Genomic DNA, 17418 nt, shown 5'->3' on the forward strand with positions numbered 1-17418 from the left:
TCGCCATGCTGGACTTCCTCTCCCGTTCTGCAAAAGGACAACTTGGGCTAATTTTTTGGGGGGGGGGGCGCGTATCCGATCCAATGCAAAGTCTCCCCCAAAGGCGAGGCTTTATTTTTTCAAATGATGGCATCTGCTTGCTTTCGTGCTGGCGCTGGTTCCTTTCCACCCTCCCGGCGCTGCGCCTGGAAACCAGACCCCCATCTCCGCCCGGTTTGTCTCTCTCTGCCCCTCTAAAACGGGGGTTTGCGTGGCGAGCTTAAGTAAATTTGCCAACCGTGATTGAAAGAGGACGTGGGGGGGTTAACTCTTCCGCTCCTGGCGCCGCCTTCTCCCCATGATGGGCGCAAAAGGAAAAAGAAATAGAAATCTGGGTCAGGCTTCGGTGCCATCTCTCCCCGCCCCAAAAGCGGTTAATTAAATATATATCTATGTACGTAACCGCCAAGCTCGGAGAGCGTGAATTCTCTCTCCCCCCCCCCCCGTGCAACGCGTAAGAAAAGAAAGTATTTCCGAATTAAAAGTTTTCCTCCCTCGCTTTCTTTGCATTAGTTAACTGCTCTTCCGTCAAATCTAGGTCACGCGTCCCCTTTCGCCGACGGTGGGGAAAAGGATCCGGCTTTGGCTGTGTTGTGGCTTTTTTTAGCAAAACAATACTAGGGAGGGCCCCTTTGTTCTGTAACACCCCGAGGAAATATTCAGGAGAGCCCTTCTGGGAACCACCCCCCCCTTTAAACTTTTTTTTTTTTTTAATTCTGTTGTTAGAAGGGGGCATTTATTTATGCGAGTTTAACTTGGCTGCGTAGATTGCTTGCTTGATAAACAAGTCGCTGGGCTTACGCCGAATCCATCTTAGTCCAACTACGCAGATGCTTTTGGGCTTTCCTGTAGCCTTGCACAAAAAAGCGATGGGGAAGGATTTTAAATTTTTTTTTTCCATGCTACCCGCGCCCTTTTTAAACGAGGCATTTTTGACGCACTAAGAAATGAAGCCTCGGCTTTATTTTTAATTATTCGTGTCTTGCCCAACCCTTTCCTCGGGTGCCGTTCTGCCCTGCTCTCGGGGAGAGAGAGCACATGGCTGGCGTCATATGCCCCCCCCCCGCGCCCGGCTCGCTTCCCTGTGCAAGCTCGCTCCCCTAATGGTTCCAGAAGATAAGGCGATTGCGTTGTGGCTGAGTCCCTTTTGCTCCGCGCTGGGGGTGGGGATGAGACAAAAGCGCCCGCCTTCTTCCCTCCGCCCTCTCTAAAAGCTAAGGTTCATGGCAGGAGTTCGCAGAGAATCAGCCTTGCCAGAGAGGGAGGGAGGGAGAGAGAAGCTGGTTAACTTCCTCCGCCCCATAATGTCTCTTCCGTGGAAGTGCTGGTGTCAAAAGAGTATTACAGGTAACGCTGCATGGCCTGGTTTGCTCCAAGCTCACTCCCAGCCACAGAGAAAGCAGCAAAAAGAACGGGATGTGGTGGCTGCCTCAAGCCATAAATGTACCCAAGCTGGTTGCAAATATTTCCCCTTTTGTGCCTTCCGGTTCATAATGGATGGGGACAGTCCTGGGTGTTATAGCCTCCCAAAAAGCTTGGCACAGAAGTCTCAGGGGTCTTCTTTGAACCTGCCTTTGGATGGTTATGGAGCTGGGGGAAACCTCCTGGGTATAGAGGCTTGGGGCTAGGGGAACTTGTTTTTTAGATTTTCTCCCAGCTGCTTCCCACAAAATGTGTGTGGACTTTCTGAAGGGTTGCAGCGTTTGGGGCTTTTCAGTTTAGAGGAGAGGCAAGTAAGAGGCAACATGGTGGAATTGTGTAGAATTATGCATGATGTTGAGGAAGTGGATAGGGAAAAGTTTTTCTCCCTCTCTCAAGTGAATATCCTGTGAAGGTTCGTGACCGATAAGAGCAAGCACATTTTGTGAACTGCCCTGAGATCTTGCGATGAAGGGCTGTACATAAATCTAATAAATAATAAAGTAACAAGGACATAGTTAAACTGTGGAACTCACTCCCACAGGAGGCAGTAATGGGCACCGGCACGGATGGTTTCAAATGAGGATAGGCAAGTTTTTGGAGAAGGATCAGGCTACGGGTGGCTATTAGCCATGCACAATTGGAGGCGGGGATGCTTCTGGAAGCCGCTGGAGGGGAGGAAGAGTGTTGCTTTTGTGCTTGATTCCCGCTTGCGGGTTTCCCACAGGGATCCGGTTGGCCATTGTGAGAACAGACTAGATGGGCCACTGGCCTGATCCAGCAGGCTCTTATGTTCTTATGAAATATGTCAAATTCAGTTGTTGTGAACAAAGATCACAATTTGCTTTCTGCTGGGGCTGGGGCAGCGGTGGCCTGGCTAAACTTCCAGTTATAATTCCACTGCCATGTGTTGTTTCAAAGAGCAGAGTCAACCCCCTTGTGGCCTTTTTCCAATTCCCTGCTGCTCAGCTCACGACTCTCTGGCTCCAGCAGATGTTCCTGCATTAGGTCAGGACAAACACTTGCTCTGTCTCGCCCCTTTTGCAGTTGATTGGCAGCAGGGAAAGTCTTCCTCCCCTTCCTTGCAGGTTAAGCCTTGAAGAGCTAACAGCTCCCGTGGCATTTAGTAATGCAAAGCAACTCTGCACTGTTGAGAGTACGGTACTGTAAAGACAAAAAGTAACCCAGGTGTTGTTTTAAACTTGACTAAATTGTGCATTTCAAGAACTCAATTGTGCATTTCTGGTTTCTTGAAGAGGGGTGGGTGGGAATGAATCAAGCTTGTTCCAAAAATGTTGTTGCCTCTTTTCAGTACAGTGGAACCTCGGGTTGCGAACATGATCTGTGCGGGAGGCACATTCGCAACTCATAGTGTTTGCAACCCGCAGCGCCGGATCTGTGCACGTGCGTGATGCGATTCAGCGCTTATGCGTAAGCGCCAAAACCCAGAAGTAACCCATTCCGGTACTTCCGGGTTTTGGCGTGTCCGTAACCCGAAAACGCACAACCTGATGTAGCACTCGTTGCATTTACTTTGGCTAAGTTTTATCCTTGAGTGGAGCCACTGAACTTGAACTTTTGTGGAGAAGAGGGTTGTCAGTGGCTGCTAGTCATGATGGCCATGCTTTGCCTCCACAGTCAGGCAGAAATGTTTCTGAATACCAGGAGGAGAGAGCACTCTTGGGCTCAGGTCCTGTTCGTGGGCTCGCCTTTGGGGTATCTGGGTGAGTGGGATGCTGGACTAGGATGTGCCATAGGCCTGATCCAGAAGGCTCTTCTTATGTTCTTAAGTTAGGTCCATTAATTTCAACAGGTCTGTGAGTAAAAGTTAGTTGAGCAACACCCATAATATCTGTTTGAATGTGACAGGGAGCATAGGTCTTTCTTCAGCTTGACGTTGACTTGTGTCCTGTTTTGTAGGTGGCTGAGCTGGTCCTGGACAATTGCCGGTCTAGCAATGGCGAAATCGAAGGTCTGAATGACACATTTAAAGAGCTAGAGTTTCTCAGCATGGCCAACGTGGAGCTGTCATCACTCGCCAAGCTCCCCACTTTGACTAAGCTTCGAAAGGTGAGTATTGACCAGAATGCAACGATGAGTTAGTTCTGTTTGGCCAGTGGGTTGCAAGCGCATAGGATTAGCTCCCTAAATCCTTGGGTATATTTAGCCCATTCCTGTTGAGCTCAGTTAGCGACACTGCTTGCATAGCAGGAGTGCGGGTCCTGTCGGCTTGTCTGTGAATTTAGGTCTCTCCAGGCCTGCTCTTGACGCTATCCTAGCCTCCTTCAGCATGGTGCTGCTGGCTGCGGCTGGTGGGAGTTGTGGTCCAGGACATTTTGAGGACACTGTGTTGCTCTCAATTGCATGTCTGTATTTTTGGGTGTTTTTCCTGGCAATATCATTTTAAACATGTTTGCGCATGACTTTTTATTTTTCATTTATTTCATGAAAATTGTATACCACTTGATCGTGGAAAAAATATTGCAGCGGTTTACAGAAATTATCAATAGAAAAAAAATAACAATAATTTAATACTTTTGAAAAGTTAAAAACAATAGACTAAGAACAGATTGAAAATCGCAGCAAAGGCAACTGCCTGATAGCAATAGGCAGAGAGTTCCAAGGTTTAAAGGGATTAAATTTACCTTCATTGTTTCTTATATTCGTGTCCATTCAAAAACAGCCCTGTGGAGCGGGGTTAAGCGGAGGAGGAACAACCTGCCCACTCCAGCAAGCTTCATGGCTGAGCAGAGATTGTTACAGTTAAGCTTGCAGGGAAGTGATTGTATACTTGTAGGTTAGGTGCAAACTTGGATAATGATGCTATTATTGTCTGGCTCTGAAGAAGTCAAAATGCAATCAACTATCCTTAGATAGCATCAAAAAAAAGGTTTGTTTAGATTCCTAGAGCTTCATGGTTTTACTAAAATACAGACATGGGAAAAGTTGGAAAACATCTGCCTAATCATATGATACTTTTCTGCACTGTAGCTGGAACTGAGCGATAATCTAATTTCCGGAGGCCTGGAAGTCCTGGCAGAGAGATGTCCGAATCTCACATACCTAAATCTGAGTGGTAATAAAATCAAAGATCTCAGCACCGTGGAAGCCCTTGTAAGTATAAAGCAGTATTTATACAAAGTAGTCCGATTTCATATTTACTTAGAAATCAGTGTTGCTGTGTCCACTGAAGCATACTCAAAACTGGCAGCTTTACGTAGGATCGCAGTGTTTAGAAGCCTGGAATAATTTCAGCCCAGCATCGCTAGACAGGGTAACTAGATGGCATGACTGCATAATTGTTGTTGTTGTTTAGTCGTTTAGTCGTGTCCGACTCTTCGTGACCCCCTGGACCAGAGCACGCCAGGCCCTCCTGTCTTCCACTGCCTCCCGCAGTTTGGTCAAACTCATGCTGGTAGCTTCAAGAACACTGTCCAACCATCTTGTCTTCTGTCGTCCCCTTCTCCTTGTGCCCTCCATCTTTCCCAACATCAGGGTCTTTTCCAGGGAGTCTTCTCTTCTCATGAGGTGGCCAAAGTATTGGAGCCTCAGCTTCAGAATCTGTCCTTCCAGTGAGCACTCAGGGCTGATTTCCTTCAGAATGGAGAGGTTTGATCTTCTTACAGTCCATGGGACTCTCCAGAGTCTCCTCCAGCACCAGAATTCAGAAGCATCCATTCTTCTGCGATCAGCCTTCTTTATGGTTGACTGCATAATAGGTGTTGGTAAATGTTTCTCTGCTTGTAACCAGGTATATAAAGGCACAAATCTCATAAGCTGAGTTTAAAGTACAATGCTAAAGGAAGTCGGCATAATTTATAAAGGACAGTCCAGATCTCTTTAGTGGTTCATATTCTGGACAGGAGATGCACAGATCAGCTTTAAGAAGGGTAGCTGCTACTATTTTGCATGTTGTAATTATTAAGAGCATTGAAGGAATGTATTGACTGCCTCTCCCTATGTAAACTCACCAGCACCCTGCAATCATCACCTGAGGTCCTTCTTCATGTGCCCCCTCCACGGTGGGTCCAGAGGGTGGCAACATGAGAACGGGCCGTTTCTGCGGTGGCTCCCTATTTGTGGAATGCTATCCCTAGGAAGGCTCTCCTGGCACCTTTGTTACATACCTTTAGACGCCAGGCAAAAACATTCCGCTTCTCCCAGACCTTTAGCTAATTAATCAGTCTATGGCCTTTTAAGCTGTGTAGAGGGTTTAATTGTTTTGATTGTTAGTATGGTATGTATTTTTGTGTTTTCATATTGCAAACTGCCCTGTGATCCTCTTACGAAGGGCGGTGTAGAAATTTAATAAATAATGATGGTAAATGTTGTAGAAGTGTTCAAAACAGAGTCATCTACCCAAAATCAGTCAGGACTTAAATATATAAGGAAGTCTCTATATCTCTATTATTATCTTCCCTACTGGGTTGTGGAAACCACTATTCTGATAAATGCTTTTTATAGAGTAGAGGGCTCTGGGGATGAGTTTATAGGTGCAAGGGGGCAGTGGCCAATTTTTTTGGGGGGGGGAGACCACTGTTCTAGCTCAGTGGTAGGGTTAGTTAGAAAATTCACTGATGTTTGTCTGCTTATGTTTGTAAGTCATGTCAGTTTGTGGAGTTGTGGGGTGTCTGTGTGTATAAAATAAAGCACAATCCAACCCACGCTTGCTTGGAAATAAGTTAATTAGGGCTAATTCCTAGATTGCAACCGTAATGTTACAGACAGGGCTACCAACATTTGTGCAGAGTTGGCAGGCCTAATAAGCATCTATAAAAGGTAAAGGTACCCCTGCCCATACGGGCCAGTCTTGACAGACTCTAGGGTTGTGCGCTCATCTCACTCTATAGGCCGGGAGCCAGCGCTGTCCGGAGACACTTCCGGGTCACGTTGCCAGTGTGACAAGCTGCATCTGGCGAGCCAGCGCAGCACACGGAACGCTGTTTACCTTCCCGCTAGTAAGCGGTCCCTATTTATCTACTTGCAGCCGAGGGTGCTTTCGAACTGCTAGGTTGGCAGGCGCTGGGACCGAGCAACGGGAGCGCACCCCGCCGCGGGGATTTGAATAAGCATCTAAAGGAGTCGTTAAAAGGTGTTTTCTGTTGACGTAGAAATCTAATGTGTCGTTCTGTTCTTTTCAGCAAAATCTTAAGAATTTGAAGAGTCTTGATTTGTTTAACTGTGAGATCACAAACCTGGAGGATTACAGAGAAAGCGTGTTTGACTTGCTCCAGCAAATTACGTATCTAGATGGGTTTGATCAGGAGGATAACGAGGCCCCCGACTCAGAAGATGAAGAGGATGAAGGTAACTCTTTGTAAACATTTCTGGTGATTAGTTATTATACCCTTTCTAGGTTGGATATCAAGTCACAGGCTTGGAGCAAATGGCATGTCAATTGTGTGGTTTAACATTCACTGTTCACACTATACTTTTTATATATGTGCCAAAAAGACTTACAGTGCACAGCAAAACGTAAATGTCACGTAAAGAATACATTTTGTTGTTTTTTTAAAAAAATGTTTGCTATGTATAACATTGTATGAGCCACCTGTATATTCGGTTTTGTTTCTAGAATCGCTGTTCTAATGTCTGGAAAAGAGCTAACATTTGATTGGATGTTGAACTGATCTATACATTCCAAAAAATTGTACGTGTTATAGTCCTCATGGGAATGCAGGTGGAGAATCACGTTTTGAAATGTTGCCCCCCCCCAAAACACACACACACACACACATAGGGATGAAGGCTAAACGAAAATCCTCCTTGACACGATAGCACAGGTGGGGACGTTCTTCAGCATCCAAGCCTGCAAACTACTGCGAGGCATTCAGAAGTAGTCATGTCCCAGGAGGACTGTACCATGTGCTTGTTTTTTGAGTCTGTGGGTTTGAACCTGTAAATTCTGTGTCAGAAGTTGGAAGCACGTGCCGTGTGCATCTCATTAGCGTTAGCTTTCCTTCAGATGGGGATGAAGATGAGGATGAAGAAGATGAGGACAAAGCTGGTCCCCCAGGAGAATATGAAGAGAATGATGAGGAAGACGACGATGGCTCAGACTTAGGGGAGGGTGAAGGTGAAGACGAGGAAGATGAGGAAGAAGTGGGCCTCTCGTACTTAATGAAAGAAGAGATTCAGGTAAGTTTTATGCTCTTCCTCCCTCCCCTCTCAAGTTCCAAACATTCAACCTAGATATTGGTGCATGCTGTGCAAAAAAGAGTATATTTTGTCCACGCCATGCTCCCATAGACAGCACAGAAATCATGGAAATTGTATAAATGTGCCGGCATATATATTCTTGAAGCAAAAGCTGTGGTTTGAGATCTTGGACTCTAGCCTATTTTGCGAGAGAATGCTGCTGATGGGACTGTTCAAAATAAATCAACCAAGCTGCGAATGACAGAAGACTAAAAGTAATGTTGCTAGGATTAGACCAAGGAACCTTAGGAAACAGGTAAAGATTCATCAGAGGAAGATGGGAATAAGTGCGTAATCCCATGGCTGAGAAATTATCGTTATAGAACTCAGGGACTGTTGTTTTGCATGAAAAATGTACCCACATCTTAAAATGTACTTTATAGATCCCGACAGAACCAGAGTTTTCTTTATTGGGGGCTCAGCACCACAAATGGTGCAGACATGTGAAGGGTATATGAATCCTAGTGGGAAATGAAATGGCTGAGGACAAGTTAGTTAGAAGTCCCAAGAGTACAAATTGAGAACAAGATAAGCAAATGAGCAGTGAAACACGGAGGCAAGATACTTGACTTGGTTCTGGCTATATGTTGCTGAGGTGCATGTCAAGGCAGGTCGAAGACACTGGCTATATTCTCCCTGCACACCAGAGAAATCCTGCAATTCAGTAGCAAACAGTTTGGCCATTGCATATTATTTTTGTAATCGGCTTCTCCAGATTGTAAAAAATTAAGAACATAAGATGAGCTGGCTGGATCAGGCCAATGGCCTATCTAATCTCTTCTGTTGTGAAGACAGATGCAGAGAATTCATTCAGCTTCTACACAGATTCCTTGTCCTCCTTTCACTCCAAGGGTCCAACCACCTCCCTAGAGGGTTTCCTGCTACTAATATATTTTAAAAACTTATTATTGGTAGTTTGAATGTTTTTAGCAATGTTTTCCTTTTTGTATCATCCCTTACTGTCTGCTTGCACTTTTCTTTTTGCCAAAGTTTGTGTTCCTTTTTATTCTCTACATTTGGACAAGACTTTGGTTTTTTGAAGGACACCTTCTTTTTTATAAAATATTTATTAAAGTTTTACAAAAAAGCACATAAATACATACAACATAAAAAGAAAAAACAGACAAAGCAAAAATACACAGAAAATAAACAAAAAATACACAATAAAACAGCAAAAAAGATAATAGAAAAACATGAAAAAGAAAAAATCCAATTTTTAGCTTTATACTTGTTTAACCCTGGTTCTTGACTTCCTCACAACTCCCTTTTTTGTGTTCCCATTTACCCAATCAAATTCAGCAAATCCTTACCCTCTTTCAATTCTCATTGTTAATTATATAGCTTAGCATATTATATCTCCAATCTTCCTTCCCTTTTTAATTCATTTTAATTCATTTTAACATATTCCTTATAACTTTATCACTAATGCCATATTATTTTTAAGTCCGACATCATCTTAGCATTCATAAATTTTGCAATATTTTTGTAGATAATCTTTAAATCTTCTTGCCTCTAAAAGCTTCTTTGACTGCTTGATGCCAGCATCTTGGCCCTTGTGGTACCTTTCCTGACCTGTGATATACACCTCAACTGAGTTTCTAATAGTGTGTTCTTAAACAACTCCCAAGCATTTTGGAATGAGTTGACTCTCTTAACTTAGCAGTTTTTGACTTTTGCCTTAGTTGAGCACAGAGAAATTTGGCTTTGCTTTTGATAGAATGCAACAGTCTGGGAATGCCATGTCTTGCAGCCTTATTAGAGTACGATTAGGAGTATTGGTTTCACTTTGTAAATCGTACTGAACTTCTGAGACCATCAACTTCTTTCCCTCTTAAGGATGAAGAAGATGATGATGATTACGTAGAGGAGAAGGAGAATGAAGAAGAAGAAGGTAAGTTTCATATTCAACTGAATGTGAATAAAGTTGCATTTGAATTCTTAACACATCTGAAACTTCCTAATTTGGATCCAAAAGGTTCCTTTCCTCAGTCTTGAAAGAGCTACATTCCATTAGAGGAAGGGGGCATCTGAACCCAACATAAGTTGAATTTATACTTGGTTGATGTAAATCAGAGGAGGGAAGCCTTTGGCCCTTCAAAAGTTGTGAGGTTGCAACTCCCATCATCATCATCCCAAGCCATTGGCTATGCTAGCTGATGGGAGCTGAGAACATCTGAAGGACCATAGGTTTGCCATCTCTGCCTTAAATAGCTGATAATTTTTTTGCAACCTATATTTAGGTTTTATAAAGTTGCTACAGCTGGACTATATTTTTCTAAGAGGTGGTAAGTTGGTGCAATCAAATGGAAGTGTTAAATTAGTGTTTTCCTTTCTGTAACATCCAGCTTTCATTCCATAATTTTTCCACAACAGAAGGGGATTTCTGGGAGAGATTTTTCTGTGGTCCACTAGAAATAGCCTCCTTTTATTACTGAAGTGCTTATCTTCCCGTACAGCAAAAGACAAGAGCTGAAATAGACTTCAATACATGACTCATTAGTCACATAAGACGTTGTCCTGAAGACTTCATAGATTCTCCCATTGTCTGTCCAGATGCTGCTGGAAAAACAGGGGTTGTGGGGTTGTTTGGTACCTGACAGGTCACCATACAGCCAATGTCCCGCTTTTGAGGTTGTTTAGTTTTGTCTTGGGGTGTATCTACACTATAAACCAAGGCACCCAGGTTATCAGCTCACAAAATTTGGGGAATTGATTTGGGTGAAGGTTTCTAGTGAAGACTTCTCAGCAGCCCTTAACCTCTGTTTCATGGACTGTTTGGGGGGGGGGAGAGAGACTAACAATACCGTAATGGATTCATTGCCTTTAGGAAAACATCTGATCTGTATTTTTTTATATACTTAAAATAGAAGGAGGTAATATGCCAGTTGCTCTGATACATTGAACAGTTGATGGCTCAGACTACGCATAATTTCTTCTTTCTGTTCATCCAATTTCATGTTGAGGTATTTGTTTTGTGTTTGATAAACTAGGTGTAAGTGTCCAGAAGAGGTAGAAGTAAGGCAGTGTGTGTGTGTGTGACATGCTGTAGTGTGCTTAAAGGTAAAGGGACCCCTGATCGTTAGGTCCAGTCGTGAAAGACTCTGGGGTTGCGGTGCTCATCTCGCTTTACTGGCCGAGGGAGCCGGCGTTTGTCCGCAGACAGTTTTTCTGGGTCATGTGGCCAGCATCACTAAGTCGCTTCTGGCGAACCAGAGCAGCACATGGAAACCCGTTTACCTTCCCGTTGGAGCTTTACCTATTTATCTACCTGCACTTGCACTCTGACGTGCTTTCAAACTGCTAGGTTGGCAGGAGCTGGGACCGAGCAACAGGAGCTCACCCCGTCGCGGGGATCAGCAAGCCCTAGGCTCTTTGGTTTAGACCACAGCACCACCCGCGTTCCTGTAGTGTGCTTAGCCTTAGCTTTTAACATCAGTGAACATTCTCCTTTCCTTTTTGCAGCGGAAGGCGTCAGAGGGGAGAAGAGAAAACGTGCAGCAGAAGATGAGGGAGACGATGACGACAATTAAGTTGTAGGGGAAAAAAATAGGACCAGATGCAATTTTTGTTGCAGGATACGCAATAGCGATATGCAGACTTGTATGTCTCCATGTATCCTAGGTATCCCTACAGAAGATATTAATGTGTTAACTTTTTATAGGAAGTGTGTTTTTACTATTTTTGCCCTTTTTATCATTCCAGCTAAGACATAATAGCCCACTCTGGATCACGTGCAGAGAGAACACTGTTTCATCCCTTTTTAATCACTGAACCAGTTGTCTCCCCCCCCCCTCCACCTCCCCTAGAAACATTTTTCTCCAGATTCCCCCCCTATTTTTATGTGAGCATGCTGTTAGTTCTAGTAACAGTTAAAGCAAAACATTTAACTAATTTAATCCAGACTTTTAAAGATTGTACACTGAATTAAGATCCACTGCAGTGCGATAATCCAGCTTTTCCTTAGAGAGGCTTATAAATGAGGTGAACCAAAGGCTGCATGAAGTCAAGAATTTGGATAATAGCAATTGGCTTATTTTAAAAGGGCATCTGAAGAATGCACAAACAGGTGAAGTCTTTGCTCTTCTGCTTTCTCATACACTTTATATACACACACACACACCCCTTTCCATTTATTTTTTAAATCTATGTAACTATGGAAAGCATGGGATCAGCTCTCTTGAGTCAAACCTTTTCCATAAGAATGTAAGAAGAGACCTACAGAATCAGGCCCTAGGCCCATCCTTTACTCGCTGTTGAGAAAAGACTCCCACAGGAGGCAGTGATGGCCGCCAACCTGGATGGCTTTCAACGAGCGTTAGACAAATTCACAGAAGATATAAAGCTCTGTCCTACCTCCACTGTTGGAGACAGAATGCCTCTGTATGCCAGCTGTTGGGAATCACAAATGGGGAGAATGCTGTTCTGCTTGTGGGCTTCCCGTAGACATTTGGTTCTCCACTGAACTGGACTTGGCTTTGGCCCGATTGAGCAGAGCTCTTTGGAAAAGGCGAGACCCTAAACGCTTACGAGAGAAAACAAAACCAACATTTCATTCACACCCACGCCAGTAACCTGGAAATGCTTACTTAAAAGTTCTTTCAAGTTTGCTGTTTCCTTTGTGTTATCTTTCTGATCATTATAAGATGGAAACAGGATTCATATTTCTGATGCAAATTCCAGACGCCTCCCCCCTCCCTTCGTTTTTATTTTTAAACCCTGAAGCTTTTCAGGCTTTCATTAAAATATATACATAGGAGAGGCACATTACTTTATATGTCACCTTTCAAGGGAGCAGTTGGCAGGTAGACTAAGCCATGTGGCGAGGCCTAGAGCACAACATTTGGGGTGGGGAGGGTGGGCAAGCAGCTTACTTCTGGGAAAGGGTCACTGAAATGCCTTGCTGTTTCCCTGCCCTCTGTGAAGCTTGCAGTGAGGTTGGCTGTTGTCAAAAGGTGTCCTGAAAAGGGCTGTGGTGGATCAACCTTGCAATTGTCTGCATGCTAACCTTAAGCTGATGAAGTGCAGGTCATGCTGTGGGAAAACATTTGGGCAAGAATCCTTCAGAAATTTGTTCAGCAAAGCAAAGACAATGAGCCTTGGGCTGGGAACAAAACTGGTTTTTATGGATCTTCTTTGCAGACTGCTTTTTAACAACAAAAAACAGCAAAACGGCATACTGGGCTCTTGAGAACTCCTGCAGTTCTTACTTAAACGATAGACTAACTTGGATTGTTAAATATTTTACCCAAATAGTAACACACAGCTGTATTCCAGAGATACTATTTTTTTATTATCTGTCCTGCTTAGGAGAAGCTGTCACTAATGTGGTTTTAGATAAAAAGGGGTATTTTTACATAGATGGATGGGAGTTGCCCCTCCCCTTACTACAGTTGCCTGTGAATATAAATAACACATTAGACACACGTTCTGACATGTTTAGTATGTGACATTGGACTCTTAAGTTTTGATGACACTGCATTTGAGAAGCTCTGCGAAACAGCATTTCTCTCCCCCGCCCCCCAGAAATATTCACAGCTAACTCTAAAGAGGCATTTGAACAGAAGGAAATGCAAAAAGGCATTTTAATAGGAAGACTTGGATTTTTAAAAAATGACTTAGCTGAAAGGACTTGGTAAAGCTTTATTCCAATCCTGTTACATTTGTGTATGAATGAATCTTAGAAACTTTTAAAAAGTGTATACTGTTGTCCTGCTGGTTCTGTGTTTAAAAACAGTTACTTTGCATTCATTCAGATTCCCCCTCACCTTTCCATATACCCTTTTGTTTTTAATTTAGTTAGGCTCGGCAAATAATAAAACCCTTCCATTACAAAGAGAGTATTTAAATGTTGGGTCTGGCTTGTACTAATCCATTGCACATGTAAGGTTTTCTGGCTATAGTACTATCTGAGCTGTGATTGACACCACAGAACAACTGAGCAGCCATCTTAACCCAATTCATCTCAATGGGAGTAGATTTCCTTATGCAGGAAATCTGCCTTCTGCTCCAGTTTCATATTTTAAAATTAGTGGTTGAGGGATCTCTCAAGTGTGCATCAAACTCCTGCACTGGTTCAAAAACATGAATGGCCGAATCAGTGATTTTTAGAAGATTCCCCCCCCCAAAAAAGTTACCTTCAATGAATGACTACTACTAGTCTGTATTTGACCATTTAAAAGGCTGAAAGGTGGTTTTGTGTGTTATTTTTTTTACAGAGGAGTAAAATGAAACCAAGCGCACCAGCATGGTTATACATAGTATGTATTTCAATAGTTTTACATCTTCTCTAAGGATCTTTTATGTAGTAAACGTAACAACCAGCTAACTACATTGCCACAGTTTTGAGTTGTCAGCTTTAGTGTGTGAGCAAAATAGAACTTTTTCTTCTTTTTAAAACAGGGGTGGGGGGTGAGTATTACAGAGCCTCTGGATAACTTTTTTTTTTTGGCTTGGTGGGTTCTTTAATGAAAATACGTAAGGGTGGGTTTTATATTTTGTAGCAATTTTGTCCTATTTGGATGCTCTTTATATGGCAGTATGTATATAGTGTGTTCGATTCCTTTTCAAATTCTAAAGAGAGAGAAAAAAGACACAAACTTGGAGGTAATTGGTTTTTGTGCAACTGTGTTTTGGGAGGGGGAGAAAAAGCCATGACAGTGTTAAATAAATACCTACAGCACACTTCTGATGGATTTTAGTTGTAACAGAATGTGAGTGTTCCTCCTGCCCTCTCCCCCCCCCCCCCCCGTGTGATGTAAATTTTAAATTAAAGATTTTCAATCTGAAAATGTGAGGATTTGTTATTGGAGGGGGGGTAGTCTGAACTTCTTGGAAGTAAAATTACTGTTTTGAAAACTTGGAAGGGAGGTGTGTATCAATCCTTATTTGAGAACTTTCCTATACACCCCAGAGGGCCTAGATCCGTTGGGGTTTACCATAGTTACTTAGCCTGCAAACCCCTATAAAAGTATTGTGATGCTGTCTAGTCCAATCCCTGGTATCTCCAGATAATAATAATATTTTTTATTTATACCCTGCCCTCCCCAGCCAAGGCCGGGCTCAGGGCGGCTAGCAAGCAATAATAAAAACAAGTTGAATGAATACAACTTAAAAACGAAATTAAAATACAACATTAAAATATTGAAACATTAAAATATTAAAATGTAGGAGGAGAAAGGAAAAGAATAATAATAATAATAATAATTTATTATTTATACCCGCCCATCTGCCTGAGTTTCCCCAGAATCAAATTGGCTCCAAGCCAAAGGCCAGGCGGAAGAACTCTTGTCTTACAGGCCCTGCGGAAAGAAATCAGATCCCGCAGGGCCCTGGTCTCATGAGGCAGAGCGTTCCACCAGGCCGGAGCCAATGCTGAAAAGGCCCTGGCTCTGGTTGAAGCTAATCTAACTTCCTTAGGGCCCGGGACCACAAGGGTGCTGCTGTTTATGGACCTTGAGGCTCTCCATGGGGCATACCGGGAGAGGCGGTCCCGTAGGTATGAGGGTCCTAGGCCGTGAAGGTAGGGCTAGGGAAAAGATTGGTTGTCTGAGAACATGGAATATGCTGCCAGTTAGTGCAGGCAATACTAGATGGACTCAGTGCAAGGCAGCTTCCTATAAATTTGGAGAGCTGGAGTGCAAGAGATCCCACTACTGCTTTGACTAGTTTGCCCTATTGCCAACCTGCTATTGCAGTAGTCAAGATTCCTTATATTTAGCCCAAATCAACCTTTGCATATACTAAGCCTACTTGATTTTGCCCTCTTCTGAATGTGGTGAGCACCGTTCCGGTCTTTTAAGAGCCCGATCCTACTTGCCTTCAGTTTTAATACAGGGGTCAGCAAACTTTTCCAGCAAGGGGGCACACTACTGTCCCTCAGACCTTGTGGGGGGGGAAATATTTTGGAAAAAATATATGAATGCATTCCTATGCCCCACAAATAAACCAGAGATGCATTTTAAATAAAAGCACACATTCTACTCATGTAAAAACACCAGGCAGGCCCCACAAATAACCCAGAGATGCATTTAAATAAAAGGACACATTCTACTCATGTAAAAACCTGCTGATACCCGGACCATCCGCGGGCCAGATTTAGAAGGCGATTGGGCCGGATCCAGCCCCTGGGCCTTAGTTTGCCTACCCATGGTCTAATACATAGCCCGGTTCCTTCACGTTTTCCTCACAGGGCTGGCTTTCTAAACCTCTGAACCAGTAGCCCTAATTTGTGTATATACCTCCTCAGAAATGGCCACTGGGAAACAAAGAAATATAAAGGGTGTGGTGATATACTGAGAAGACTATAGAAAAGACCACATGCAAGGATCACACAAAAAGGCAGTCTACAAGAAAAAAATTGACCGCGTGGCTTGTCTCCTGTCAAGATATCTAAAAAGGTTTGCAGATCACCTTGGCCAGTGCAGGTCATTATTTTGCAATGGCAAATACCCTAGTTTCTGGACAAAACAAAATAAAAAAATTCCTTCCAGTAGCACCTTAAAGACCAACTGAGTTAGTTCTAGGTATGAGCTTTCGTGTGCATGCACACTTCTTCAGATACACTGAAACAGAAGTCACCGGACCTTTCTATATAGTGAGAAGGTGGGGAGGGGTATTACTCAGAAGGGTGGTGGGAATGGGTGATTGGCAGATAGCTGCGATGAGCCTGTTGACGACTCTTAACGACTGCAATAGGTCTAACAGGAAAAAGCAAGGGGTGAGAAGGTGAAAAATGGCTTTGTCATGTATAATGAGATAAGAATCCAATGTCTTTATTCAAACCAGGTCTCTCCATAGTTTTAAGTTTGGTGATAAGTTGCAATTCAGCAGCTTCTCTTAAAACTATGGAGAGACCTGGTTTGAATAAAGACATTGGATTCTTATCTCATTATACATGACAAAGCCATTTTTCACCTTCTCACCCCTTGCTTTTTCCTGTTAGACCTATTGCAGTCGTTAAGAGTCGTCAACAGGCTCATCGCAGCTATCTGCCAATCACCCATTCCCACCACCCTTCTGAGTAATACCCCTCCCCACCTTCTCACTATATAGAAAGGTCCGGTGACTTCTGTTTCAGTGTATCTGAAGAAGTGTGCATGCACACGAAAGCTCATACCTAGAACTAACTCAGTTGGTCTTTAAGGTGCTACTGGAAGGAATTTTTTTATTTTGTTTTGACCATGGCAGACCAACACGGCTACCTATCTGTACCTAGTTTCTGGAATCATTGTCAGCTCCCCTAATCACACACAACGTGTGTTTCTTTTGACTGGAGTGAAAAGAACTACTGGGAGAGATTTCCCCCTGTAGCCTTATGAGGCTTTGCCCTCGGGTGGGAAAAATATTGCGCCTGGGAAAGGGAAGTGGGAGTCAACAGACCCTCAGGGCATAGTTTCGGAGAAAAGGCTTTTGTTTCTACCATCCATGAACTGGTAGAAGGAGCAAGTGTGCTAAGTCACAAAAAGCATGCACGAAATTCACAGTCCTGTGCACAAGCATATATAGCCCTTTCCAGTTCCCTCCTCCTTTCTCCTCCCTCAGGAGTCCTCTGAGCATGAACAGAAAGCTGTCTTGGGACTCTTGGCGCCCTTCCCAGGAAAGGGGTTGCAGAGTGTTCAGATATGTTTCAATCTCTTGTTCTGGCATGGTTCCCAGACAGAAAGCAAGTTGCAGTTGTTGTAAATAAAAATATGCCCTTTTCCCTTATGGGGTATCCAAGAGCCCATATAGAGTCCTTACATAGGTTCCCTATTGGTAGGAGAA

The 17418-nt window shown here is 43.4% G+C and overlaps 1 protein-coding gene across 2 annotated transcripts in view; it reads left to right on the forward strand.

Moving 5' to 3' along the window:
- The window catches only part of ANP32E (acidic nuclear phosphoprotein 32 family member E), a 12974-nt gene extending 569 nt beyond the window's left edge, over positions 1-12405 (forward strand). Inside the window, exons 1-7 of one of the 2 annotated variants that reach the window (XM_081841380.1) lie at positions 1366-1386; positions 3379-3528; positions 4450-4572; positions 6600-6765; positions 7424-7596; positions 9493-9547; positions 11119-12405. In XM_081841380.1, coding sequence (XP_081697506.1) covers positions 3469-3528; positions 4450-4572; positions 6600-6765; positions 7424-7596; positions 9493-9547; positions 11119-11186 — 645 coding nt within the window. In that variant the 5' untranslated portion in view covers positions 1366-1386; positions 3379-3468 and the 3' untranslated portion in view covers positions 11187-12405. Of the gene's footprint in view, positions 1-1365; positions 1387-3378; positions 3529-4449; positions 4573-6599; positions 6766-7423; positions 7597-9492; positions 9548-11118 lie in introns of those variants that run through there. The other variant, XM_081841379.1, reaches the window with a different exon arrangement.
- Positions 12406-17418: the final 5013 nt, after the last annotated feature.

Source organism: Podarcis erhardii (assembly GCF_964252035.2).
Source record: "Podarcis erhardii genome assembly, chromosome: 15".
In the NCBI taxonomy this organism is placed as follows: domain Eukaryota; kingdom Metazoa; phylum Chordata; class Lepidosauria; order Squamata; family Lacertidae; genus Podarcis; species Podarcis erhardii.